General features: G+C 42.1%; 2 protein-coding genes across 3 annotated transcripts in view; both read right to left on the bottom strand.

Annotated features, from left to right (window-relative positions):
- Ubox5 (U-box domain containing 5) overlaps positions 1-25,042 on the bottom strand; it is a 36,078-nt gene extending 11,036 nt beyond the window's left edge. For both annotated transcript variants that reach the window (XM_052183630.1, XM_052183629.1), the window contains exons 1-3: positions 24,954-25,042; positions 2,071-2,212; positions 789-882 (exon numbers count right to left, since the gene is read on the bottom strand). In XM_052183630.1, coding sequence (XP_052039590.1) covers positions 789-872 — 84 coding nt within the window. In that variant the 5' untranslated portion in view covers positions 873-882; positions 2,071-2,212; positions 24,954-25,042. The remainder of the gene's footprint in view (positions 1-788; positions 883-2,070; positions 2,213-24,953) is intronic.
- Fastkd5 (FAST kinase domains 5) lies at positions 10,065-25,035 on the bottom strand. The gene is made up of 2 exons (XM_052183621.1): positions 24,954-25,035; positions 10,065-13,692 (listed from the first exon to the last, which is right to left on the bottom strand). The coding sequence occupies exon 2, from the start codon at positions 13,616-13,618 to the stop codon at positions 11,192-11,194; it is 2,427 nt and encodes an 808-aa protein (XP_052039581.1). The 5' UTR covers positions 13,619-13,692; positions 24,954-25,035; the 3' UTR covers positions 10,065-11,191.
- Positions 25,043-27,265: the final 2,223 nt, after the last annotated feature.

The following is a 27,265-nucleotide window of genomic DNA, read 5'->3' on the forward strand; positions in this document are numbered from 1 at the left end:
CTCACCATTACCCAGCTGAAAATCTTCTTATGCCACATAGCAAATTAGAGAATAGTCAGGGTTACATGAGATCCTTGACTCAAACAAGCAAAAACAAACCAAAACTGATAGTACATGAAACTGTGGTTCACACCGCTGAGTCCCAACTCTGGGAAGGATGAGGAAGAAGGGCCAGGCCAGGTCAAAGTCGTCCTGGTTACACAGTGATTTATTTGTAGGTCAGCCTGGGCTCTACACATCAGCATGAGACCCTGTCATAAAAACCAAAACCCCAAACTAGGCCTAGAGGACTGTCTGGTGGTTAAGACCACTTGTTATTCTTTCAGAGAAGGCCCAGGTTCGGTTCCCAGCATGGGATGGCGTTTAACTCACAGAGATTCTCCTGCCTCTCTACCTCCCTCCTGCTAAGATTAAAGGTATGCACCATAACACCTGGAAAACTCAAATGAATCTTAAAAACAAAAAAACAAGTCAACCACAAAACAACAAAAACAGAGAGGAAAGAGCATGGGAGGCAGGAGAGGGAGGTGAGCGCTCCTGAGTGATTAATTCTGCTGTGCACTGTCTGGGCACACGTGATGTTGCTCAACACAGCTTGGCCGAGAGGGAAGGGCACGGCTGAATGGTCTTCACAAACACGTCACAGAGTGCCAGTGCTCTGTGATTCCTGGGGACTGCCCAACACCTGTCCAAATGCTGCCTGGTGGGATCTAAGGAGGAGTGCATACAAGCCAGGGAAGGCGGAAGAGCCTAAAGAACACGTGTGTGTATGTGTTGCTTTGGCTTACCTTGTTGCAGTGAATTCTTGGTCTGAACTGTGGGAGGCAAAGATTTATTACCATCTTTGTGGCTGAAAGAAAGCTTCCAAGCATGAGAAACAGCCTTTAAAAAAAAGTAAAACTTAATATTAGCCAGACACATTAAAATTCAGTTTTAAACTTGCAGGAGTTGAATCTAAGAGAGGAACAAACAGACAGATGCAGAACTTTATTTACACCATTTCCCTGTGTCCACTGATGCTGGGGAAATTACTCACTGAAAGGTTAAGAAGGGAATTTTCTTTAAAAATAAACACAAAAACCTCAAAACTTATTTTTTTTTTTTAGTGTGTGTGTGTGTGTGTGTATGAGGTGTGCAAGGCTGTGTACCACAGCATACGTGCAGGTTGAAGGACCACTCAAGGAAGCCATGTTCTCTTTTACCTTTACATGGGTTTTAGGCACTGAACTCAGGCCACTAGAGTCTGTCCTTTAAAGAACATTTGTAAAATTACATCTCTTTATTTACTATGTGTGCACAGGTGTGGCTCACATATGCCACAGTGTGTGAGGAAAAGACAGGACACCTTGGCAGGAGCTGGTTCTCTCATTCTACTCTGGGAATCCTCAGGGGAGACTTCAGGTCACCAGGCTTTGATTACACATGCCTTTAGCAGCCTTTCCTATCCCACGGTGGCTTCTAAGAGAAGGCTCAGAAGTTAAAAGCACTGGTTGATCTTCCAGAGGACCTGGCTTCCGTTCCTAGTACCCACATGATGGCTTACAACAGCTGTAGCTCAGTCCATTTAATCTGATGCCTTCTTCTGGCCTCTGTGGGCATCAAGCAGGCAAGAAAACCATACACATAAAATTCAAAGTTAGTAGTGTACGATATAGAAATGTGGACGTCTTTTTTGTTTGTTTTATGTTTTTGAGATAAGGTCTCTAGAAGGCCAGGCTTCTCCTACCTCTACCTTCTAAGAGCTATTCGCCACCACACTCAGTTTATGCCGTAATGAAGATTAAATCAAGGATCTCCTGCATTCTAGGCAAGCACTCTAGCAAATGAGCTACATCCCCAGCCCCTGAACCGTGGGAATCTTGATTACCCTTGCCAATATACATCAGATCGAGTCTCAAGGGAAACCTTAATGAGCCCTGTCCATTGTCAATGCCTTTTTAGACGTGTGTCTAAAGTCTAGTTAAAAGTCTCCCTCAGCTCAGAAAGCTGCTCCAACTTGATCAATGAGTACATTACTGAAGCAGAAGAGCCTAGGACAGTGGCACAGACTACCTCTCTCCAAGCACTTACTGAGCCGGAAGGAATCCACATTAAATTATCTTCATCGTCAGCCTCAGTGTCATCTCTTGCCTTCGATCTAGTATCTTCAGGGACTGTGGCAGATCGTATCCCATACCCATTAGCTTCTCAGAAGTTTAGATGGGATCCTCACCTGTAGCAAAAACAAGTGAAACACATTAATACTAATTTAGGGTTGCAGGTATAACTCGGTGGTAGAGCATTTATTTGCCTAGCATGCATGAGGTTCTGGGTTCAATCCAAAGCACCACAAATAACTTTAAAAAATACAAAATAGGCTGGAAATATAGTTCAGTAGTAGAGAGATTGACTAGTATTTGTAAAACTCAAGGTTCAATTCCTATCACTAGGAAATTTAAAAAATATATATAATTTAGTTGCTATATATAGTGATCTGAATGAGGATGGTTCCCAAAGGCTCACTCATTGAATGATTGGTCCCCAGTTATTGGAACTGTTTAGGAAAGAATAAGAGGTGTGGCCTTGGAGGTGGTGTCACTGTAGCAGGTTTCAAAAGCTCACACCAGACTCAGTCAGTCTGTCTGTCTCTACCTCTCTGCCTGTAACTTGAACATCAGCTATGAGCTCCTAGCTATTTCTCCAGCACTGTGCCTGCCTGCCTGCCACCATGCTCCCCACCATGATGATGATAGACAAACCCCCACCCCCTGCAATAGACTTGTGACTAGGACACTTTATTAATTAGTGTGTTTTGTTGCCAGAAAAAAAAAAGAGTTTAGTTGGCTTTCCTTCCACATCACAGTCCATCACTGTGAAAAGTCAGAGCAGAAATGAAGCAGCAACCTGGAGGCAGGAACTGAAGCAGAGCCCACAGCATAATGCAGCTTCCTAGCTTTCTCTTGATGGCTTACTCCGCTTACATTTTTTTTTATATCCTCTAAGACCACCTGCCCAGGGCTGGTACTGTCCACACTGGGCTACACCATCCCACATAAGTATCAGTAAAGAAAATGACCCACAGACTTGCCCACCAGCCAACCTGATGGAGGCTTTTTTTGTTTTTGTTTTTTTGAAACAAGGTCTCTCTATGAAGCTCTGGCTGTTCTGGAACTCACTGTGTAGACTGGGCTAGCCTAGAACTCATAGAGATCTACCTGCCTTTGCCGCCCCAGTGCTGGGATTAAAACTGAACACTACCACAGCTAGTTAAAGATTGTTTTTGTTTTGCCTATATGTATAATTATTCATGTATATATGTATGCATGCATGTATGTATAACTATGTACCACATGCATGTCTGGCACCTCTGAAAGCGAAAAGGCACGTCAAAGCCCCTGAGACTGGAGTTACAGTGGGTACAATTTGCCATATGCTGGGTCTTCTGGAAGAGCAGTTGGTACTCCTAACTACTGAGCCATTTTTCCAGCCCCCAAGTTTTTTCCAACTAAGAGTTTCCTCTCTTCCCAGATTACTCTAGCTTGTGTGAAGTGGACCAAAAATTAACCAGCACAGTAGGACACAACCACAACATTTCTAAGATGTCTCTTTTCTCAAGCTGACTCTCTGGATAGTGTCCTGGCCTACTAGCCACTGTCATGACCATGCTCCTTGCGATACAGCACAAATGCATGTATCTAATTGTTCTGCAGAAACCAGTTTGTAGGGTGGGATGCAGTTTTGTTAAGTTATTAAAATAACATGATTATTCTCTACTCTACCTGGTATGCTTTTTTTTGAGATCCAAGAGAAATTTTTCCTTTGTTCTCAATATTAAAATAAGTGTTTTTCCTAAGCAACTCGAGGTCATTAAGGTACAACCAGGACCCTCTCCTTCAGCTGCTATAAAGCAAGAATAAACCACGTGTGGTGGGTAGTGGCCCAAGCCTTTAATCTGAGAACTAGAGGCAGAAGCAGGCAGATCTTTGAGTTCCAAGATAACAAAGACTATGTAGAGAAACCATACCTCAAAAAACATAGGAAGAAAGAAGTGAAAAAAGGAGAACAGTAATAAAATCTGTAATCTAGCACTTAATTTATCTTTATCTAAAATATTTATGTCATAGAGTTGCTGTGAAATCATTTCCAATAGGATGGGTAAAGCATAATAGTAAATCATCTCCTACTCTTGTAGTCACAAGATCACTGTGCAGCGATGATACACTTGACTCCTGATTCTCCTGCCTCCACTTTCCACATGCTGGGATTACCCATGTGTGCTGCCACAGCAGCCCTGAGATGTGCATGCTGAGTAGTTCTGTCTTCTTTTCCCTGAGTCTTATTTCGGTTTACATTTTAAAATGGAACCTACATGTTTTTAAAGATTTCAATTAATAATAAATTAGATTTTCTTACTACATTTATTATTGTTGTTGTTTAAAGTAGGCTGGCAAGAACCCTAGGCTAGCCTTGAACTTACTACATAGCCAAGGCTAGCCTTGAATTCATGATCCTTCAGTCTCCACTTCCCTAGTATGGAGTTACAGGCATGTACCATCATGATGACTTCCATTAATTTTTGAACCAGTTACTCTACAAATAGGAAAATACACTCTTCAGGGCCTTCATGGGCAATGTTTGTTTATTTTTGGAACTTTTGGTGGTGCTAGTTGAGCTTCACGCATGTTAGGCAATCTACTACTGCCTTTCGGCTTGAGCTCACTGATCTTAATAGATGGGTTGTTTTCTATCAGTAATAGTAAGCTTTCTGAAATGATAATTCTTATTGTCTCTCCTTTTACTACATTAGCTAGAACTTTCAGAATTCTGTAACAGAATATCTATCCTTATTTATTCTCATTAGAAAATGCCTCTTTGGAAGAAATGAAAAAAAAAAGGAAAAAAAAAGAAGATGCCTATGAGAGGTTCAGTGGATAAAGGCACTTCCTGCCAAGCTGAGGAGCCCCAGGGTAGGAGAGCCTACACACACACACACACACACACACACACACACACACACACACACACACGTGGCAGGCACCTCTGTTATTTGTTTCTTCATGACAGGGTTTCTTTGTGTAACACTGGCTTGAGTTCAATCAAAGAAAAGAACTGACTTCAGTAAGTTGTGGTCTGATCTCCACACATGTACCATGGCATGTGTGCAATGCCCCCCCCCCATGGAAGAAAATACAAAATACAAGAAAATAGGTATTATGTCACAAAACTTACCTCAAATTTGTGCAAATATAGTTAATATGGATACTGTGGCTCTGGATTTAAAAATAAACAAACCTCTGGCCAAGTAGGGGATAGTGGTAGGGATAGAAGGATCAGGAAGTAGTTCAGGGTTAGAACTTGGCAACACAGTCAGACTGAGGTTAGCCTGAACTACACGAAACTCTGCAGTCTAATGTTTACTTGTCAAAAAACAAATAAACAAAAATAAAATATAATTCCTGGGCAGTAAACATCTTGGGCCAGCCAGGGCTACATACTCAGACTTTGTGCAGTATATGCATACACCCAGAAAAAAAGAGAAAAAGAGGAGTGAATATAGTCAAAACATTGAATAAAACTCTCAAAGAACTAGTAAAAACTGAAAAAAAAGAGCCAGGTGCCTATTTATATCCACAAGGAGTTTGAGGTATTTATTTATTTATTTATTTATTTATTTATTTATTTATTTATTTTTTGAGACAGGGTTTTTCTGTATAGCCCTGGCTGTCCTGGTACTCACTCTGTAGACCAGACTGGCCTCGAACTCAGAAATCCGCCTGCCTTTGCCTCCCAAGTGCTAGGATTAAAGGCGTGCGCCACCACAGACCGGCGGAGTTTGAGGTCTTATGGTTACATAAGACCCTGTTTCAAGCCAACAAACACACAAGGCTGGTGAGGTGTCCCAGTGGATAAAAGTACTTGCTATGCAAGTCTTATACCTGAGTTTGATTCCTGGAACGGAAAGAGGGAGGACAGAGTTGACTCCCCAAAAGTTGTTCTCTGACTTTTACATGTGTACTGTGGTATGTGCACGTCCAAACTCACACATACACATCACATATATACACTATATACAGTATAAGTGAAATGTATATTACAGTAGGAATGAAATTTAAAAAAAAATTAAAACTACATCATTCATTCATTCATTCATTCATTCATGTTTTGTATGTGAACGTGATTTCTTCCTAAGGGTTGTGGTAAATCGAACAATGGGCTGAGAAGTTGCTTAGTTGGTAAAGTGAGTTCATCTCTCTAGTATACACATAAAAAGGCATGTGTGGCTGTGTGCACCTGTAACCCACCCTTGTGCTGAGGAAGCAGATACAGGAGGTCTTGGGCCTGCTGGCCAGCCAGTCTAACCAACTGGCTCTCAGGCTCAGTGAGAGACGCAATCCAGGAAAATAAAAGGGAGTGATTGAAGAAGACATACCTGACCTTCTGGCCTCCACATACACCTACGTGTGCATCCATCTACATGTGCACATGTACACACAGATACACAAAGCGCTGGGAATGTAATTCAGTTGTAAAGTGGGTAGCCCATCACGTACAAGGTTCTGTGTTCAATCTCCAGAACAAAAACAAACAATATCCACATGCACATCCCCACACACACACCCAAAGAACTCTTCAAATTCTCAAGTTGGTGATGCAGCTCCATTTGCAGTGGCCTTGCCTAGCATATACAAGGCCCTAGATTTGATCCCTTCTCCCACATAACCCTGCATAGTGATGCACGTCTGTAATCCCAGTACTCAAGAGGTGAAGACAGGAATATCAGTACTTCAAAATCAGCCCTGGCTATAATTGTTCAAGGCTAGCCTAGACAACATGTCTACATGACAGCCTGTTTCAAACAACAACAACAACAACAACAACAAAAAAAAAACCAAACCAAGAGTTTGAAAGCTACTGGTCATAAGTAAGTCACTGAAGGCTTACAACAAAGGAGAAAAATGACATTCATGAGGTTGTGTATTAACTTCCTAAATAACAAAGGCAACTCTGAACCACTTAGAAGCAATTCACCCTTCAAAGGGATACTCTTTCTTCTGGCTGAAGAGTTCTCACACACTCTCTTTGTTCTATGGAAGGGGCTTGAAGACAGCAAAGATGAGTGTTACAGTACAAACTACTCAGAGAGAAAGCCTCAATTTTCAGTTTTCCTTTGAATTTTTCTGTTTTTTGTTTTTTGTGGGAGAGATATTATTCAAAAGAGAAACAAGGAAAATGATCTATGCTCCATGTGTTACTGAGTACACTGAAAAAAACTCAAAGCTTCTAAGAAATCGGTTGGGTTTGTTTGCTTATTTTTGAGACAGTGTCTTATTCTGCCTTATTTATTTATTTATTTATTTATTTATTTATTTATTTATTTATTTTTGGTTTTTTGGATTTGGTTTTGTTGAGACAGGGTTTCTCTGTGTAGCCCTGGCTGTCCTGGAACTTACTCTGTAGACCAGGCTGGCCTCAAACTCAGAAATCTGCCTGCCTCTGCCTCCCAGAGTGCTGGGATTACAGGCGTGCGCCACCACTGCCCGGCAATTTTTGAGACAGTGTCTTATTCTGCAGCTCAGACTGGCCTGGAACTATATAGCTGAGGGTGGCCTGGGACATAAGGCAATCCTCCCGCTTTCACCTACCAACGGCTAGTATTACAGGTATGATCTACTATGGCTGTTATCAACTTTAAAATATTTATAGGCAGTCACACAACACACCAAAGCATGTATGGAGGTTGAAGGACAACCTAGGAAGCTGAAGCAGGACAATTTAGAGTTCAGGCTATAATGGGTTACACAGCGAGGCTGCCTCAAAAAAAAAAAAAAAAAAAAAAAAAGGATTGGAGATGTAGGCTCAGTGTTCAGTGTTGAACATCTGCCTCAAATCCATAGGCCTAGGGTTAGATGGCCAGCACCACAGGAACAAAACCCCTCCATCTAGGAATGCACATGCAGTCTGGAAAGTTACGGTGGACACGTAGAAGTTAAAATTTGACTACCGTGGACAGTTGGGTTGGGGATTTTTCCCTTTATGTGTTTAAGGTTGAGGTAAGTAAGTAAACCCTGGCTGGATTCCTCAGTCTCAGAGGTGTAAGCAAGGCCTGGGCAGCCACAACTACACTCTGGGGAGGGTCAGATTTTTTTCTTCTGTGCTCAGCCTTAGGAAGGGAAGAGTCAAGAGGAATTCTCTACTAGGTACTGGTCTACCCAAGATTTAGGGATTTCCCAGAACATATGACTTTGAGTACTGAAGTGGACAAAGGCCTAGGCAAATGGAAGGAATTATCTTCTCTAAAAGGTAGCTGTGTGCCCCAGAGCTTGAAGCAACCAAGCTGACATTTTGTTGTTGAGATTCAAAATGTAGAGGCGGGGAGATACAGAGAGCTACTCTGGAAGAGAATAGGGTGACCATGACACTCTGAGCATCTGAGTGCCCATTTGGGCCTATAAAGATGCTGTCATAGCTGAGTTATACAATCTGACTCTGAGTTTCACAAGAACGTAATGGAAAGTAGTTCTGGAAGATACATATATTTTAAAGAGTGGGTTCAAACAAGTTACCAGGGAGGTGGGGATTACCTGTCAAATACTGGAAAAGCATTTAACCTTAAAGAGCAGGAGGAGCACTGATGCAGTGAGCAATTGTAGAAATTGGATACTTTAGCTTTTAAAAACACATAGTACTTACAGTCTCTAAATTGAGTTACCTGTCCATCCAAGAAAAAATATGACTTGCAACATTTTCCAGAGCTAGTTACAATGAAAGACAGCTCTCCTAGCTATTTCCATATATCTGGCCACCGGGACAAGAGGATTAAAGACAGGTGTGGGTTTAAAAGACATCTGTAACTTGATGCTGTGTGCAGGCAAGTCACAGGCTTAGTGTATCTGAGGCACTGTACAAGGCACATGTGAACAGTTTTATCTGTAATGCTGTGGCCCAAACCCAGCACCTCACACATGTGAGGCAGACACGCTGTAATTGACTCATGTCTTTAGCCTTGTTTTTGCTCTTAGATTAAGAGAGAGAGAGAGGGAGAGGGAGAGGGAGAGGGAGAGAGAGAGAGAGAGAGAGAGAGAGAGAGAGAGAGAGAGAGAGAGGTTTTTCCCCTTAAGATAGTAATGTACTCAGAGCTTAGTAATGCTGTCTGAAAGTTGTGTGGGATTCTGACCTTGTCCCTTTTCTTTAGAGCCTTTTTTTCATATACTTTTCAGTTTCTCCTGGAATTCCAACTTAAATCTCTAACTACTGAACTCTAACTCAACACAAACTCATTTGGATCTCTTCTGTGGCCCTAAACCCCAAGATACTATCTTATTTTATGTCTATTGGCTACCAGTCTTACTCACCAAATAGTACTTAAACTGCTTCGGCTAAACAATTGATTTTTTTTTCAGACATAAGACTGTCCTGTTTGGCTAAGTGTGATGGTACTGGCCTTTTAATTCCAGCACTCAGGAGTCAGCAGAAGGCAGATCTCTGTACCCAAGGCCAGCCTGGTCTACATAGAGAATTCCAAGATAACCAGGGCTACCTAGAGAGTCCCTGTCTCAAAAACAACAGAATAGTTATTGGGTACTCAATGAACTAGGAGCAAAAAGAAACTTTCTCAAATGATAGTGTATGAAGAACCGCAGCTGGCAGCATACTCAATGGCAAAAAACCATAAGATCAGAAGACAAGGATGTTGGCTTGTAGTACTTCTATCCAAACCTTAGAATTCTTGCCAGAGCTGATTATGTAAGAGAAATAAAAAAATCCAAAGTAAAGGGAGACATAAAATTCTATGTACAGATACATGAGCTTATATACAGAAATCCTAAAGAATTCACATCACACCTAAAACCTTTATGGGTTCAGAGATGAATTAAACACAATGACAGGTTTTACAGATCATGATCAAAGACCAAAGTAGTAGTTTGAGTTGGCATAATCAGAAAAAGTACACCACAGAAGAGACCTTTAAAGAGAACAAAATGATGAAGAGAGATAATTCCTTTTAAAATAAATTCTCACAAACACTAAGTATTTACCAAAGATTTATGTTAATTACATGCATATAATCTCTTTATGTGGTTAGCTCTAACACAACCAAACTTGAATCAGGCAAATCACAAGCTCCCTGGACTTCGAAACCTAAAAACGAATACATTTCCTTCTCATCTGAGCTACTTGTCATATTCGGGAACCAGAGAACCAACCAGCACTTTAGAACAGTATGTGAAAGAGTGCAGGTGCCTACAGAGGCCAGAAGATGGCACTGGATCTTCTGGAGCTGGAGTTGCATAGGGATACTGAGAACTGAACTCTGAGCCTCTGGAAGGGCAGTAGAAGCTGAGCTGTCTCTCCAGCACTCTAACAAGGGTACTTAGTGATTTTACACCATGCTTAAGGCTGTTAAATTTGTTTTGGTTTTTAATTCATTAATTAACTTTGGCTTTTTTATTAAATTTTTTTTTTTTGAAACATAGTCTGACTATGTAGCTCTAACTAGGCTTGAATTTGCTATCTAGACCAAGCTGGCCTCTGTCTGATAGAGCTCCACCTGTCTTAACCTCCTGAGAGCTGGGATTAAAGGCTTGTACCACAACACTGGACTATATTCTTCTGGGTCTAGTTTTATGATGAAGCGGATGATAACCTCAGGGGTTAAGAATGCTTACTACTCTTGCAAATTTAGTTCCCAGCACACATAATAGTTATTTAAAAAACAAAACACCGACTCAAAATAACTGTAACAAGGCTAAGGCTACCAGATACAGAAAAAAATGCAATAAGACTTTGTGGATCAATGTCATTTTGAAGATGCTTATTTATTCTGAGCAAAACACACAACTAGAGTATAACCAGAGGCTATACACAACCTGTAGTAACATATAATTGCTATAGGTTCTGCAACAAAAAGAGTACACCCATGACTACTCAATAGATGATTTTATTACCCACCTACACTCTGGCTTTTATAATTACTTGGAAGACAGGTTGAGAATCCCTGTATCAAATCTTGAGACTAGAGGAGTTTGAGATTTGAAGTCTCGGGCATCTGCATAGACTACCACTTGAATATCTCTGATCTGTGTGAGATCTGTCAGTACTCAGTTCCAGATTTTGAATATTTGACTTTGATTTTCTGGTTAAGGATGCTCAACCTGCAGGTATAAGGTGTGCACCTATTCCTTTTATGAGGATCAATGCCCATGAGTGCCCTTCAGAGAGCAGAGGTGAACACTTTCTCATGGAGGTATGCTAGCTTCTCTAAGCGAGTTCTTTTTAGTAGTGGAAGCCATTCCCAGTGGGGTAATTCTACCACACGGTACCCAATTTGAACCAGCTGCCTCCTCTTCATATTGTGCAATCCAAGTAGATCCCTGGAACCATAGCAATATTGGTTCTTGTTTGTGAACTGGATAGCTAGCTTCACTAGTGGGGGCTGCATGTGGGCTAGAGGGCACACACCAACCATCCCCACATCCCCCAATCTATCTGTCCCATTGCAATCAGAGTTGACCAAGGGCACAGTTGTCTTCTTTCTTAACTCTATGGGAGGCTGGCCAGTCTCTAACTCAATTTCCTCCTGGAAATACCTCTTGGCTTTTCCCTTTAGCAACTGATTCATCAAATCATCTGTAAGGCTGACTCCCACTTGTTTGAACTGTAATTGAACTCCATCTTTGGTTGGTGTCGCTTCAGTATTAAATGGCAATGGCTTCATGTTAGCATCAAGCTGAACCTCTAAGTCAGAAGATCGGGTATGAGGCAAAATCATATGGTGCTTGATGTACTGGGGGCCACCCAACATGGTCTCAAGTAAATAGAGCGTTTCTAGGAATTCAGGCTTTGATCTCATATCCTTGCTTGCTAAATGCCACAGATTTGCAGATGCTTCTTGCTGAAGGTGAGAATTAAGACGATTGCCCTTGTAATCTGGACATTCAATGGCAACTGTCCCATCAAGAGTAAACAGTTCCTTAGTGAGTTCAAACTTGCTTCTCTCTTGAGCTAACTTGACAAACCCTGGGCTCAGAGCAACATTTATGAACTCAGCTGGAAAGTATTCAGAAAATGCCAAGCCAATCAGGCAGGTGAGAAGGTGCTCTGGATACTGGTTGAATTCAGGCATCTTTCTGTGGATTTCATTTATCAGACTGGAATAAAATTCTTCTGTGTTGGGTGGCTTATAATTCAGAGTTCCAAATGACCACAGAATTTTGGCAACATCTTTACTTCGACAATGTGCTACCCTCGGAGGCAATGAGGCCGCTACTGCATTCATTATTCTTTCATCCAGGATGCGTAAGGCTGAGCAGGCAAGAGTGAGGTGCATAACACCCTGAACCCCCAAGGAAGGAATTCTCTGAGGGGCAATTTCTCCAAACTGCCTCATGAAATTTACATGATCTACATGAGTAAAGCGGAACATTTTAAGAATATGAACTAAGGTGTGGCTACTCAGATGCTGCATGTTAGCACAAGCTAGATCTCCAATTTTCCTCATGACAAATTCAGAGAGACTACTACTTGATTTAAAAAACCCCAAACAGATTGCACCAACTTCCTCTAAATTGACTGAATCTATATACTTAAGGATCAGTGATTCTAGTTTTTGCATCAGGTCCTGTGGTACTTGACGATTTTCACCTATAATATAAATTAAGTGAATTAGCTGAGACAAAGATAGCTCTCTCCAGTGTAAATTAAGATAACTAAAAAAAATTTTTAAAAACCGAGGCACTCTGCGGCCTAAGTTCCGCCAAAGATCAGCTACTAGGAGAAGCTGATTCAGATTCATCTCCCATACCTGATGGCAAAACCTAGTTTCATACACATCTAGCATGGAAGGGGAGATGGGGACTCTTAAGTCAACAAAGGCTTTCAAAATACTGATCAGATCTGAGGTGTTAAAGAGCTGTATGTTTTTCACACTCAGCTGGCAGAGCAAAGGAAAGCTGCTACTGGATAGCAAAACAGAATTCTGCTCTGCTGGCAAAGAGCTGAGCTTACAAAAATAATTAGTTATGACTTCTGGCTGGAGTTTATTTTGGTAAAATGTGACTTTGTGCAAAATTAGATCACATTCTGAAGCAGATAATGGTTGTCGAGCCTCATTTCTGTTATAGCTGTGAAGCTGGTACTCTGGCCTTAGCTTTAAGAAAGCTCGGGGTCCTTCGAAGGAATCAAAGACCTCTACGTCCTCTTCAACTCTCCTGGCACTGGGTGAGTCTAGATGCAATGTGCTGGCCTTAAGAGCAGAAGCTTTGTTGAACTCCAAACCCAGGTGGGCACTGCTGGTTGTGAAGGTTCTCTGACACAGGGTGGTATCACCAATGTTCTTAGCTTTTCTGGCAAGATGGCAGGAGCTATTATGTTTAGGGAGATTCTGTCCCCCATGTTGTGTGATGTTTTCCATATGCCAATATGCCATGCTTTGGGCTGCATGGTAAGCAGAAGGATTACAAGAAGCTTTGTATTTTAAAAGTTTCAATAGCTTGAGAGTGGCTGACATTCTGGAGTCTGTGCTGATCTTTTTGGCAGTGAGAGAAAAGTCATACGTTCTTGTTTTACGGTGCTTCTTTAGAGATGGACAAGATGTTCCACAGAAACTGCCTGTAAATCTTCGGCATACCACAAGAGCCATGGGCCACAAATGATGGGGCCAGAATTGGTGCCAGATATTGAAAAAAGGGTAGATGAAGAATGAGTGGCTTCTACCTATAACACAAAATGTACACATTATAAGAATTAGGTGCAGCCAGGTGTGGTGGCACACGCCATTTGAATCCAGTGCTCACGAGGTAGAGGCAACAGGATCTATGACAAGACTATCTTGTGAAGCTCTGTTTCAAAAGACAAAAGAAAAAAGAGAAAGATGCAGACTATATTACTGTCCGTGCAAATATGGTCAGTGTTAGTGAATGCCCAGAGCACAAGACATCGAGTGTGTGAAGAACAAACTCTGTGTGCATCTAATGTTAGTGAATGCCCAGAGCACAAGCCGTTGAGTGTAAAGGACAAACTTTGCATGCATTTAATGTTAGTGAATGCCCAGAGCACATTGAGTGTCTGAAGGATAAACTCTGCCTGCATTGCAAACAAGAAAACCTTACACCCAAGGCACCATTATGTGATTTCTAGACTGCTGCTTGATATAAATTCACTTCCTTGTAGGGAAGGACAGATTTCCAAAAGAAAGCTGGGCATTAAAAGTGGGCAACTCGGGCTAGAGAGATGGATCAGCGGTTAAAACCACTGACTGCTCTTCTAAAGGTCCTGAGTTCAAATCCCAACAACCACATGGTGGCTCACAACCATCTGTAAAGAGATCTGATGCCCTCTTCTGGTGTGTCGGAAGACGGCTACAGTGTACTTATATAGAATAACAAACAGCAATGGGGCGGACCAGAACAAGCAGAGGTCCTGAATTCAAAATTTCCATCAACCATGGCTCACAACCATTAGTACAGTTTCAGTGTACTCATACACATTAAATAAATCTTTTTTAAAAAGTGGGCAACATATTTCTTTACTATCAATATATAACAGTCCCTGGAGAATACAAGGAATTGATAAAAGCTAACATGCTAACAGTATAAAGGAAAAAGTAGAATTTAAATTTTTTTTTATATGATGTGAACATATGTATGTATGTGTGTGTACCACTTGTGTGATTGGTGTCTGAGGAGGTCAGAAGAGGGGGTTGGGTCCCCTGAGCTGGAGTTACAAGCAGTTGTGAGCCACAGGACTTGGGTGCTAGAACTAAGTTCAGGTTCTCTGAAAGCGCAGGAAATATATATTCTAAGGCATTTCCCCCCTATTTATTTATATATTTGTATATATATGAATTTGTTTATTTAATGTGTATGAGTGTTTTGCACACCAGCAAAGGGCATCAGATCCAATGGGACTACAGTTATAGACCACTGTGAGCCACCATATGGGCAGTGGGAATTGAACCCAGGACCCCTGGAAGAGCAGCTAGTGCTCTTAACTGCTGAGCTGTCTCTCCAGCTCACAACATAGGCATTTTGTGATTCTATTCTTCTAGGGCCATTTATTTTTTCTTCAAAATAAGGTATCACTGTGTGGCATTGGCAGGCCTCTATAGAACTCACTTTGTGGATCAGGCTGGCCTCAAACTCACAGAGATCTTCCTGTCTCTGTCTCCCAAGTGCTGAGATTAAAGATACACATCATCACATCTAGCTTAGGTTAGGTTTCAAAATGAAAATCTGGGAGGATCGGAAAGGATTGTACAAGAGTAGAAGTGTGACTGATAGAACTAAGCAGATAATAGCTAACTCTGAAATGACTTTTTACAGTATGAAGAATCAGAAATTAAGAATGGCCAACAAACATAAATAACAAAAACTTTCATTTTAGAGGATATAAAAATAAAAACACAGGAGAAACGAAAATCCAAGAGCTGCTTTGGGAAACATACTTTAATGCTGGCATGAGAGAGGAAGACTATAATCTCAGCCTTTCAGAAGGCTGAACCATCTCTCCTGACCCTTAGTGTGCTTTAAAATGTAAGCTTTAATTATAACCACAGTAACCTTCCCAGTTCTTCAGTACAAACTTAATTATAGAACCCTGTCATTTCAATGCTAATCCTCTTAGAGAAGGCTAACTGCCCTTGTTAGACCGCTTTGTTTTCTCAGTGGTCTTTATGTAGCTTAGGGCTGGCCTCATATTCATGATATTCTTTTTTTTTTTTTAATTTTTTTTATTCGATATAATTTATTTACATTTCAAATGATTTCCCCTTTTCTAGCCCCCCCCACTCCCCGAAAGTCCCGTAAGCCCCCTTCTCTTCCCCTGTCCTCCCTCACACCCCTTCCCACTTCCCCGTTCTGGTTTTGCCGAATACTGTTTCACTGAGTCTTTCCAGAACCAGGGACCACTCCTCCTTTCTTCTTGTATCTCATTTGATGTGTAGATTATGTTTTGGGTATTCCAGTTTTTTCTAGGTTAATAACCACTTATTAGTGAGTGCATACCATGATTCACCTTTTGAGTCTGGGTTACCTCACTTAGTATGATGTTCTCTAGCTCCATCCATTTGCCTAAGAATTTCATGAATTCATTGTTTCTAATGGCTGAATAGTACTCCATTGTGTAGATATACCACATTTTTTGCATCCACTCTTCTGTTGAGGGATACCTGGGTTCTTTCCAGCATCTGGCAATTATAAATAGGGCTGCTATGAACATAGTAGAGCATGTATCCTACTTAAAAAATGCTGGGATTACAGGTGGGTGCCACCACACCCAGCTTCCAGATGCTATTAAGAGCTTGAGTCACTAGTGCAGGTAACCAGGAGCTGGGAAGCATCCTCAGAAAGTTGTACATGGTAGTGGTGGGTGGGAAGCGAAGTTCAGAAGCTGCTTTACTGCTGATGCATAGGTAGAAAAGGAGCCTACTCAAACATGGGCTTCAATGACAAGCAACCCCAGCTCACATGACTGTGCTGCCAACAAGTCCAGGGCACCGCACATCTCCCCTGGAGAAGACAGAACTCGATGATGCCACTGAGCCAGGAATAATTACGTCCTCACTTGGCTGGAAGCAGCACAATTTCCATTTCCTCCCATGGACAATAATGAGCAGCCCATGAGAACGGCTCTCCCATATTCCTCCTCCCTTTTTTTTTTTTTTTTTTTTTTTTTTTGGTTTTCCAAGACAGGGTTTCTCTGTGTAGCCCTGTCTGTCCTGGAACCTTCCTCCTCTTTTTAAAAAAAAAAAAATTACTTTTCTACCAAGTGTGGTGGCACATGACTTTGATCCCAGCACTCAGGAAACAGAGGTAGGCATATCTGAGTTTATCGCCAACCTGGTCTACATAGTAAGGCCTTGTTTCAAAAACAAACAAACAAACAAACAAACCCAAAACAATAGCAAAAATATTATTTTTTCATTTTATGTTACATGGGTGTTTTGCATATTTGTATGTCTAGACACCACTCGTGTGTGGTATCATTAGATCCTCTAGAACTGGAGTCTCATATGTTAGCCACCACATGGGTGCTGGGAACTGAATTATGTTCTATGAAAGAGTAACAAATGCTCTTAACCACTGAGACATCTCTCCAGACCATATTTTTTTCTTCATTGCTCATTCTTCTTCTCCCCACCCTGTATCTACTTGCAAACTCCAAGGAGATATGAGTGGCCAATCAATGGACCATAGAAGGTTGCTGTTGCAAAATATCCATGAGTGATCTTCTGAAAGGTCTTTTTTTTTTAAAGACTTATTTATTTAATACAAGAAGGCATCAGATCTCACTACAGATGGTTGTGAGACATCATGTGGTTGATGGGAATTGAACTCAGGAACTCTGGAAGAACAGCCAGTACTCTTAACTGCTGAGCCTTCTCTCCAGCCTGTGAAGTGTTTTTCTAACTTCGCTTTTGACCTCTTCTTTCCAAAGTCCATAAACAGTCATGATTGCATAGCAGGCCAAAAGGCTTTGTTCTACCTACCAAGCTTCTTTCTCTCAGTTATAGGATCGTATGTTCCAATTTCACAGTAAATCTTTATACACTGGTTCCTTTTTCTGAGACAGTATTTCGGTATGTAGTCCTGGCACTCACTAGGCTAAACTTTGCATGAACTCATAGAGATCCATCTGTCTCCACCTCCCTAATGCTGGGATGAAAGGCAACACCATGCCTAGTACTATACCTGGTGTTTTACCTGCCCAGCTTCAACTGTTCAGGTGGTTACAAACTACATCCTGGGGCCCAAATTTAGCCCTGTACCTGGTTTTTTAAGTACATTTTATCTAGACATATCTAATGTCTGTGTTGGCTTTCCCACCAAGAACTGAGTAACTATCTCAGAAATGATATGCCTGAAAAACATAGTGTTTCTTATCTAGCTCTTTATAGAAAAGGTCCAGAGTCCCACGCTACAGACCACTAGTTAGTTGTGATTAAAACTGTCAGTATGGAAGAGCGCATCAATTAACAACAAACCCTCTGTTTACTTTTAAACAGACTATCTCTGTACTCATTTTTGTTTGTCTGTATTTGCTTTTTTCAGCAGAGTTTCATAAAAATCCACACTAGTCTTGAGCTCACGATCTTCCTGTTTCCACCCCTTAATGTAGACGTGTGCTCTAGTTGATAGTCATTTTTAGGTGACTTTGGTTGGTTGGTTTTGTCTTTCTGGTTTTTCAGGGTGTTTGTTTGTTTGTTTATTCCAGGGAATCTATGCCCTCTTTCGGCTTCTGTGGGCACTAGGCATGTATACCGTATATACACATACATTCAGGCAAAACAGTCATACACATAAAATTAATAGCCTAGAAAACATTTTTCTAAAAAATACCTTTATAAACTAGGTATGATGGTGCAAACCTTTTATCTCAGCACTTGGATGGCAGAGACAGGTGGATCTATGTGAGTTCAAGGCTGGCCTTGTCTACATAGAGTTCTAGGACAGCCAGAGCTATATAAAGAGACCTTGGCTGAAAAAGAGAGAGAGAAAGAGAAAGGAAAGGAAGAGAAAAGAAGAGGAGAGGAGAGGAGAGGAGAGGAGAGGAGAGGAGAGGAGAGGAGAGGAGAGGAGAGGAGAGGAGAGGAGAGGAGAGGAGAGAAGAGAAATTACCTCTATAGCTGGATATGGTAACACACACTTGTAATCTAAGCACTCAAGAAGTAGAGGCAAAAGGAGTTCTATGAGTTGAAGCAAACATATCCGCATAGTTCAGGTTTATGACTTCATACTGAGACTTTACCTTAAGAAAGCTATGGGTTGGAGAGATGGATCATCGCTTAAGAACACTGGCTGCACTTCCAGAAGATTTGAGGTTCAATTCTCAGTAACCCCATAGTGGACAGACATATATGCAAACAAAACACCCACAAAATAGAAAATAAATAGAAGGCTGAAACTACATGAGAACCTGCCTCAAAAACAGACAAATAGGTAGATTAAGTTCTAAGATGGAAGATGCTATCTTTTTCCTTTCCTAATTAAAATCTATGTTAGTGAATAATAGGTTTTTACATTTTTTAAAATAATTAATTTTACAACTATTTAATGTATATGTGTTTGTGTATGAATGAGGAGACACAAATGCCATAGCACATGTGTGAAGGTCAGAAGACAACACGCAGGAATTGGTTTTGTTCTTCTCCCACGTGGGTCCTAAGGGTTGAACTCAAGTTGCCAAGATTGGTGACAAGTAGCTTTATGCCACCTCAATGACCCTAAACAAAGGGTTTTATTTATTCCATGCTCAATACATTGCTCGGATTCATTCCCCTCCATCATCCTCTTGCTCCCTTCTGCTTTACTCCTGTGTGGTGTACACACATGGAGACAAGAAGTCAGTCTGGTGTCCTCCTCTGTGGCTCACCACTTTATTTTGAGACAGGATCGTCACTGAACATGAAGGTCACAACTCGGTAGACTGGCCAATGAGTCCAGAGACCCTCCTGCTTCCTCCCAGGAGGGCTAGACACATGACACATCATATGCAGTTTTTTTTGTGTGTGTGATGGTTCTGGAGATACAAACTGGGCCCTCAGGCTTATGGGTCAAGCACTTAATTCACTGAGCTATCTCCCAAATGCCACCTCTATTTTTATGTTTTTTGTTGTTGTTTTGTTTTTTTCGAGACAGGGTTTCTCTGTGTAGCCTTGGCTGTCCTGGAACTCACTTTGTAGACCAGGTTGGCCTTGAACTCAGAAATCCACCTACCTCTGCCTCCTAAGTGCTGGGATTATGTAGTCTAGATTCAACATAAGAGACAACATACAATCTGTCTTTCTCCCCACCATTACCTTTCTTGTTCCCTCCTCTCCCTCTTCTGGTTAGTCTCCATTCGAGGCTCAAGGTCCTAAGTGAACTATTATGCACTAACCTAGATCCCAACCTCCCTTTAGTTTTTTGAGACAGGGCCCCATATGTAGCCCCAATGGGCCTAAAACTTGGAGAGATGCACCTGGTTTTGTCTTCCTAGTGCTAGAATTAAAGGTGAGCACCACCACACCCTGCCTTAAGTTGCATTCTAACAACCCTTCTCTAAGGTAGGTTTATTATTTCTGTATCAGTTATGAGGGAAGAGACTTTACAAGATTTTAAAGAAATTTCTCACAAGGAAAAAGAGAAATCTTTCACAGGTACAGAGCTACTGGGCTGAGTGGAGCTTGACTCTAAAGGCTGCAAAGGCCACGGTCCTGGAGACAGAGAGACAGCAGCATAATTCAGGAGGCTCAGGTTCAGACTTGAGGGAAGGGCTGAAGAAGCTACTTCTTCCACGCTTTTCAGATGCCAGGAGCTAGAGTATTAATACCAGACAACGAAACATCTCCCGCCTACCGAATTCTAGTATTCTAGCTATCACTATAGTCAATTCACCCTACTCATACAGAATAAAGACTCAAGAACTGATGTCTACATGAAAGAATGTATTTTTGGGATATCCTACAATCAAAACAAAGAGTACCTCAACCAAAAGACCTAAAAGTTGGCAGATGTATGAGATGGAAAAATTAAAGAATTTTAGGGGTTGTGGGACTAGGGATGCAGACCTTAGTTGATTCCCAGCAGCTACATGGTGGCTTGCATTTCCATCTGTAATGCCAGCTTCAGGACCTAATGTGCTCTTCTCAGCTCTGTGTAACAATGGTACTCAGACATACATGCAGGCAAAACGTGTAGACACATGAAATAAATCTAAAAAAGAGTAAAAGTGGCAGACACCTTTAAACCCAGCACTTGGAGGCAGAGGGAATCTTTGAATTCAAGGCCAGGCTGGTTTACAGAGAATAAGTTCCAGGATAACCCAGTCTCAAAAAAAAATCAACAAACAAATAGTTTTAGGGGCTGGAAAGATAGCTCAGTGGCTAAGAGCACTTGCTCTTGCAAAGGACCCCAGTTCACTTCCCAGCACCCACATGACAATCTTAGTTCCAGGGGATGATGCCCTTTTCTGAATGATGAGCATACCAGGTATCCTCATGGTACACATGCAATACTTTTTGAGACTGGGGCAAGAAGATCAATACATGTTCAAGGCTAGCCTAAACTAAACAGAGAAACTTTTTCCAAAATAACAAAACTGACAAACTTCTAATGGATAATCTAGGGATAGACAGATAGACAAACAAGCCAATAATAACATTAACAAAAACTACTGCCAGGTGTACACATACACTACAGGTGTAGTGGTACTTATAATCCCAGACTGAAGCAGGAAGGTCATGAGTTTGATGCCAACACTGGTTATACTGAGATCTTGTTTCCAATTTAAAAAAGAAAAGAGGGATGGAGAGGGGCTGAATAGATGGCTCCATGATTAAGTAAATGTCCTGCTTTTCCAAAGGGCCTGAGTCAGTTCAGCTCAGAAACATCTGTAACTGTACCTCCAAGGAAGGTAATGCCCTGGCCTTTGAAAGCACACCCACAGGCTGGAGAGATGGCTCAGTGGTTAAGAGCACCGACTGCTCTTCCAGAGGTCCTGAGTTCAAATCCCAGCAACCACATGGTGGCTCACAACCATCTGTAATGAGATCTGATGCCCTCTTCTGGAGTGTCTGAAGACAGCTATAGTGTACTTACATATAATAAATAAATTAAAAAAAAAAAAAGCACACTTACATACACATATACAGAAATAAAAATAATAAAGACAGAAAGTTATACCAGAAAAAAACAACTGTATTTCCTGCTCATTAATATTCCCTATTCCTATGTCAATGACGATTACATGATTTTAATACAATAAACCTTGAATAATGACCAACTAAATTAGGAGCAAACTATACTGATGTGGGACAGTTAATTTTTTCAGCTTCAGAGGCCAGAAGTCTACTATGAAAGTACTGTTGAATGGTGAAGGTCCTCTGGTTGGTCATACACAGTGGAATGAATAATAATATATACAAGCATGCATAAAAGACAAAGGCAGGACTAGCGTGGGAAGAGGGTGGGAGGTATTGAAGACCAGCCCAGGAAGTAGGAATGAGCCTCAAAATCAAAACAAAGAGAGGGAGGGAAGGGGGTGAGGCACACTGGCAATACAACGGCTCATACCTGTAATCCCAGGTACTCAGGAAGCTGGAATGGGATAAAAGCTCCCCCTGGGCAACTTAGTCCCAGCCTTAAAACAACAATGTGTAAGAGCACTTGTTGCTCTGAGGACCAGGGTTTACCTCCCAGTATCCTAACAGGTTAGGATACAACTTCAAAAAAAATTAAATTTACAAAATACATGTATGGTGGTGTATACCTGTAATCCCAGCACCTCTGAGGCGGAGACAGGAGTTCATGGCCATCCTTAACTATATACTAAGCTTGAAGTCAAGCTAAGCTATCTGAGACCCAGTCTCAAACACAAAACAAAACAAAACAAAACAAAACAAACAAACAAAGGCCAAACCTAGCCAGGCATGGCGATACACACCTTTAGTCCCAACACTTTTGGGAGGCAGAGTCAGGGATGAGTTTGAGGCTAGCCTGTTTTCTGTTTTACAGAGTAAGTTCCAGGTCAACCAAGGCTACACAGAGAAACTCTGTCTCCGTGTGGGAGGGTGGGATGGGGAGAGGCCAAACCTAGTGGTACACATCTTTAATTCCAGTACTAAGAAGGTAGAGGCAGGTATCTCTGTGGGCTTAAGTCCAACCTGATTTATACTGGAAGCTCCTGGCTAGCATACAGTAAGATTCTCTGTCAGAGAGAGAGAGAGAGAGAGAGAGAGAGAGAGAAGCAGGGAAGAAGAGAGGATGCAGAGGAAGGCAGTAGACATGTGTTGCCAGATAGATAAAATAGTTAACTGCTCTTTCTTCAAAGTTTCCCAAAGCACATATGACAAAGCTGGAAAGAGAACACTATGAGATGTTCAATTAATTCCTGGCTCCTTTATTAAAGGATCAATCTGATGTCACTGTTCAAAGCTCCCTGCCTGGTATAAATTTTCTAAATATATCCTACTCTCCGTCTCCTCTTTACGGATCCTAATAGACCATAGTACAGTTTCAGAGTGTTGGCACTCCCAAAAGGTACTGCTTAACCACCCAGAAGAATGTGATATCACAGAAGCCAGAAGTCTTCCAGATACATGCCTCTGCAAGGCCATCTTAAACCATAGCCCAGAAGTTAGAAAAACTGGAACTGGGCAGAAAAGGCCAGCCATGATAATAGTAAATCAATTAAGTACATGATACACGCAGTATATACAAACTACCAATTACTGAATCTCTTACTGCTTGTTTTTTTTTTTTGTTTTTGTTTTTTTCTTTTTTGCAATGCTAGCAATCAAACTCAGGGCCTCATACATGGTAGGGTTACTATAGCCTTAGCCTCTAACTTTTTCTAGAAGCTAAAGTCTCTTGCTGGGAGTCTACCAGAAATTTAAAGTCATAAAAGCTTAGAAACTGACAGTAGGGGCCCTAAGCTGTCAGTGAGAACTTTCCTTCTGTTCTGTACAGCAGAGCCTACCAAAGTAGTCTAGGACAGTTAAGCTTAAGTGTAGAAGTGTGCAGGTCAAAATAAGTGTCCATGAACTAAGCCAAAACAAAACAATATCTAGTACAAACCAGCCCTCTTCCTTTTTTCCCCTTCCTCTTCTTCTTCTTTTTTTTTTTAAAGACAGGACCTCAAACTACATAGTTGAATGGGAAAAAACAAACAATGAAGGCATAACAGTTCCTAGGTATGGCTGAGGAGTTTATTGTAAGCATATGGGGGAGAACAGCCAGAGGCTCTGAAAGAGTCCAGGATGAACATGGCCAACAGACTAAACTAGGCCACGTGGAAGGGGAGAAGGGGAGAGCCAGAAGCCAAGAGGCAAAAGGGTAAAAGGGTGGTAGCCAAAATGGCTGAGATTATGTAGAAAGCAGAGAAGCCAGAAGAAGGAAAACCCAGCCAGTAGGCTATAGAGTTTAGGATAGGAGGGAAGCCTGCCAGCCAGGATGACTCTGTAATAGGAGACCATGATGGCCATTTCCACTCTGACATGTTAGATAGGCACTTCAGTTAGCCATTTGTCCTGGGTTGGAGAACTTAACACTAGCCCTAGAGGCAGGCCTTGAATTCTGTGCTAAGATTAGACATGTTACTCAGCCCACCCTCCACTTTAGAAGATACAAGCATGTGGAGAGAAATGTAAACACCCACAATCATGAGAGAATTCTCAACAACAGTTCCAGTCACATGCAACTAAACACTTGGGTTTTTTTTTTTTTTCTTTTTAACCTGTTTTTTTTCAATTTGCAAGGTTTTACAGTAAGAAACTCCAGAATTCCCTTTTTTAGAAGGGTAGGGAGAATACAGGGTCTTACTATAGCCCTGTCTGGTTTCAAACTTACGGAGATGGGCCTTCTTTACCTCCTGAATACTGTCATTAAAAATGTGCACCATGGGACTGGAGAGATGGTCAGCAGTTAAGAGCACCAACTGCTCTTCCAGAGTCCTGAGTTCAATTTCCAGCAACCACATGGTGGCTCATAACCATCTGTAATGGGATCCTATGCCCTCTTCTGGTGTGTCTGAAGACAGCTACAGTGTATTCATACATAAAACAAAATCTTTAAAAAAAGGGGGGGGGGGCACCGACCACCAGCCAGGCAAGGTCTTGAATGCCTTTAGTCCAGTACTCAGGAGGGAGACGGATCTTATGAGTCTCAGTACAGGACAGTCAGTGCTGGTTACATTGAGAAACCTTGTGTTGGGTTGGTGGCATTGGGGGTCAAGAGGGGAGTACTGCATTACCATGGTTGGCCAGAATTCTTTTATATGAAGTTGTCTTATGATGCCCAGTGGTGGGAGTGGTGGAGGTAGTAGTGACAGAGCTAGTTTTTAATCCCAGCACTTGGGAGGCAGAGGTAGGTGATGTCTGAGGCCAGTCTGGTCTACATGACAAGTTCCAGGACAGCTAGAGCTATACAGAGGAACCCTGACTTGAAAAAAAGAAACAAAACAAACAAACAAACAAAAAGTAAAAAGTAAAGTTGACTTACTGGCTGGAGAAATTGCTCAATGTTTAAGAGTACTGGCTGCTCTTTCAGAGGATCAGGTTTTGATCTTGACACTGTGGCTCACAATCAACTTTAATTCAAGTCCCAGGAGATCCAACGCCCTCTTCTGGCCTCCTCCAGCACTGCATACAAAGGGTGCAGACATGCATAAATGCAAATCGACCATACATATACAATAAAAATAAAGAAAAATAAATAAATTGACTTATTTACAAGATAAATGCAAAGGCTTCATTGGAGACCAAAATAAAATTAAGGAGAAAACAACAACAACAACAACAACAACAACAAATGAGGAAGACAGGCAGGCACATCAGTCCCGCACAATTCTCAGCTGTATGAAATAGTAGTCTTCAGATTTTAATTTGGTCTACCAAGCAGGACTAAATCCCCTACGGCTAGCCTGGGGCAACTAAGGACAGTAAGCCTTAGAACCTCGTTCTAGAGAGGCACTGTTCTGAGTACTCACAGTGCGGGCAAAGTGCAGAAAACATGAGCACAAAATACCAGTTCCCTTTGACGTTAGAGTACCTAGATATGAGCTTCACGGGATGGAGCAATGGCCAGATGCCTACACTGAGTGAGCGAAGAAGCTCTGAGAAGATCATGAATGTATCTAATATAAAGGCTCCTGTCCAAAGTTCCTGAGTTAGAGCAAAGACGTGTCACGGTCTTAACAGAAAAGGAGCAATTACGTCCTACCCCTGGGGAGAGAAAGAGGAGAAACACTACTGGCCCGAGTTGGGCTTGTACATCAAAACCCGCTTAAAATGAAGAAAAGGTGTATGTCCTATTGCCTCACCCCGTCCTAAGCCCTAAACCAAACAGTGCTCAAAGGGCTGGTGAGAAGGAAGCTTGTCAGAAGCACCGGCTCTCAGCCCGGACCAAGACCCGCTGAGTCCCTTTGCGAGGGCTTCACGTGCACACTAGAGTGTAAAGAGAGACCGGGTAGACTGTGAGATCCGTAGACGCGATCTCCACTTCACAGGGGGTCAGAAGCACCGTTCGAAGAAGCCTTTTGCCCCCTCTCACAGCAGTGCGGTGTGATAAGGTGACCCTAGATGCTGAGAGGTGCTCTGAGGCGGCGCGAGGGTAGCCGGCTGGGAAGCATCGCCTCGGCGCAGAGGCCCGGGAGAACCAGGATGGCGGAGCGCGCAGCCCCGGCCCGGAGGGGCCAGAGTGCAGGCAGCAAGCCGAGCCACCTCCTCCCCGGCCGCCCACTCACCTGAAGCCCGCGAAGGTAGCTCCCTCACTCCAGTCCCGGGCCGTACCAGGTAAGTCAATACACAGACTCCAGCACCAACCGCTCCACAACCCACTTCCGGCCAGCGGCCCGCTCCTTCCGCTTGCGTTGGTGCGGGAGCCGCCGAGGCTCAAAAGACCATAGTCGGCGTTTCCATGACCATTTTCTACTTTCTGATGTTATTTAGAGGGGGGAAAAATACTATTCTGGATGGATCGCTTTGAAAGTAAATGAGCAGAAGTAATTGACACAGGTTCAAATCCTAGGATTGCCATCTGGGTTTTATGACTTTGGAGAAGTCGCACAAACTTTTCAAGCCTAGTTTGTCATCTATACAAAGAGGATAATGATGCATTTCTAATAGTGAAAATGCTGTCAGAACTAGCAATGGATAGATGAAAACGTATGCAAGGAACCCAGCATAGTGATGCACGTCTTTAATCCCAGAACTAAAGAGGCAGAGGCAGGTGAATCTTTATGAATTCGAAGCCAGCCAGATCGATATAGTTCCAGGACAACCATCACTATATAAAGAGACCTTGTTGAAAGAAAGGAAGGAAGGAAGGAAGGAAGGAAGGAAGGAAGGAAGGAAGGAAGGAAGGAAGGAAGGAAGGAAGGAAGGAAGGAAGGAAGGAAGGAAGGAAGGAAGGAAGGAAGGAAGGAAGGAAGGAAGGAAGGGAAAGAAAAGGAGAGAGAAGGAAGGAAGGAAAGGAAGGAAGGAAGAAAGGAAAGGAAAGGAAAAGAAAGAAACAGAAAAGAAAAGAAAGAAAAGAAAAGAAAAGAAAAGAGAAAAGTAAAGTAAAATGAGCTGGAGCTGGTACCAAAGGCGGGTAGGTCAGGATGTTCTTCTACCTCCCTTAGGAGGGCCCCTCACACCAGGCTGGTTTGGCTATCAAGGCAAGAAAGATTCTACCAAGTCCTGTGTAGCAGAAGCACCTGGCCCCAAGACTTTCGGTGTCTATTCAGTCTTCAGCCTTGTCAGGGCCCTCTATTTGAGAAGCTGTGAAGGAAAACTGAGAGACATCATACTCTCTCCAAGGCACTGGTGGGG

The sequence above is a fragment of the Apodemus sylvaticus genome, chromosome 5 (genome assembly GCF_947179515.1).
Source record: "Apodemus sylvaticus chromosome 5, mApoSyl1.1, whole genome shotgun sequence".
In the NCBI taxonomy this organism is placed as follows: Eukaryota; Metazoa; Chordata; class Mammalia; order Rodentia; family Muridae; genus Apodemus; species Apodemus sylvaticus.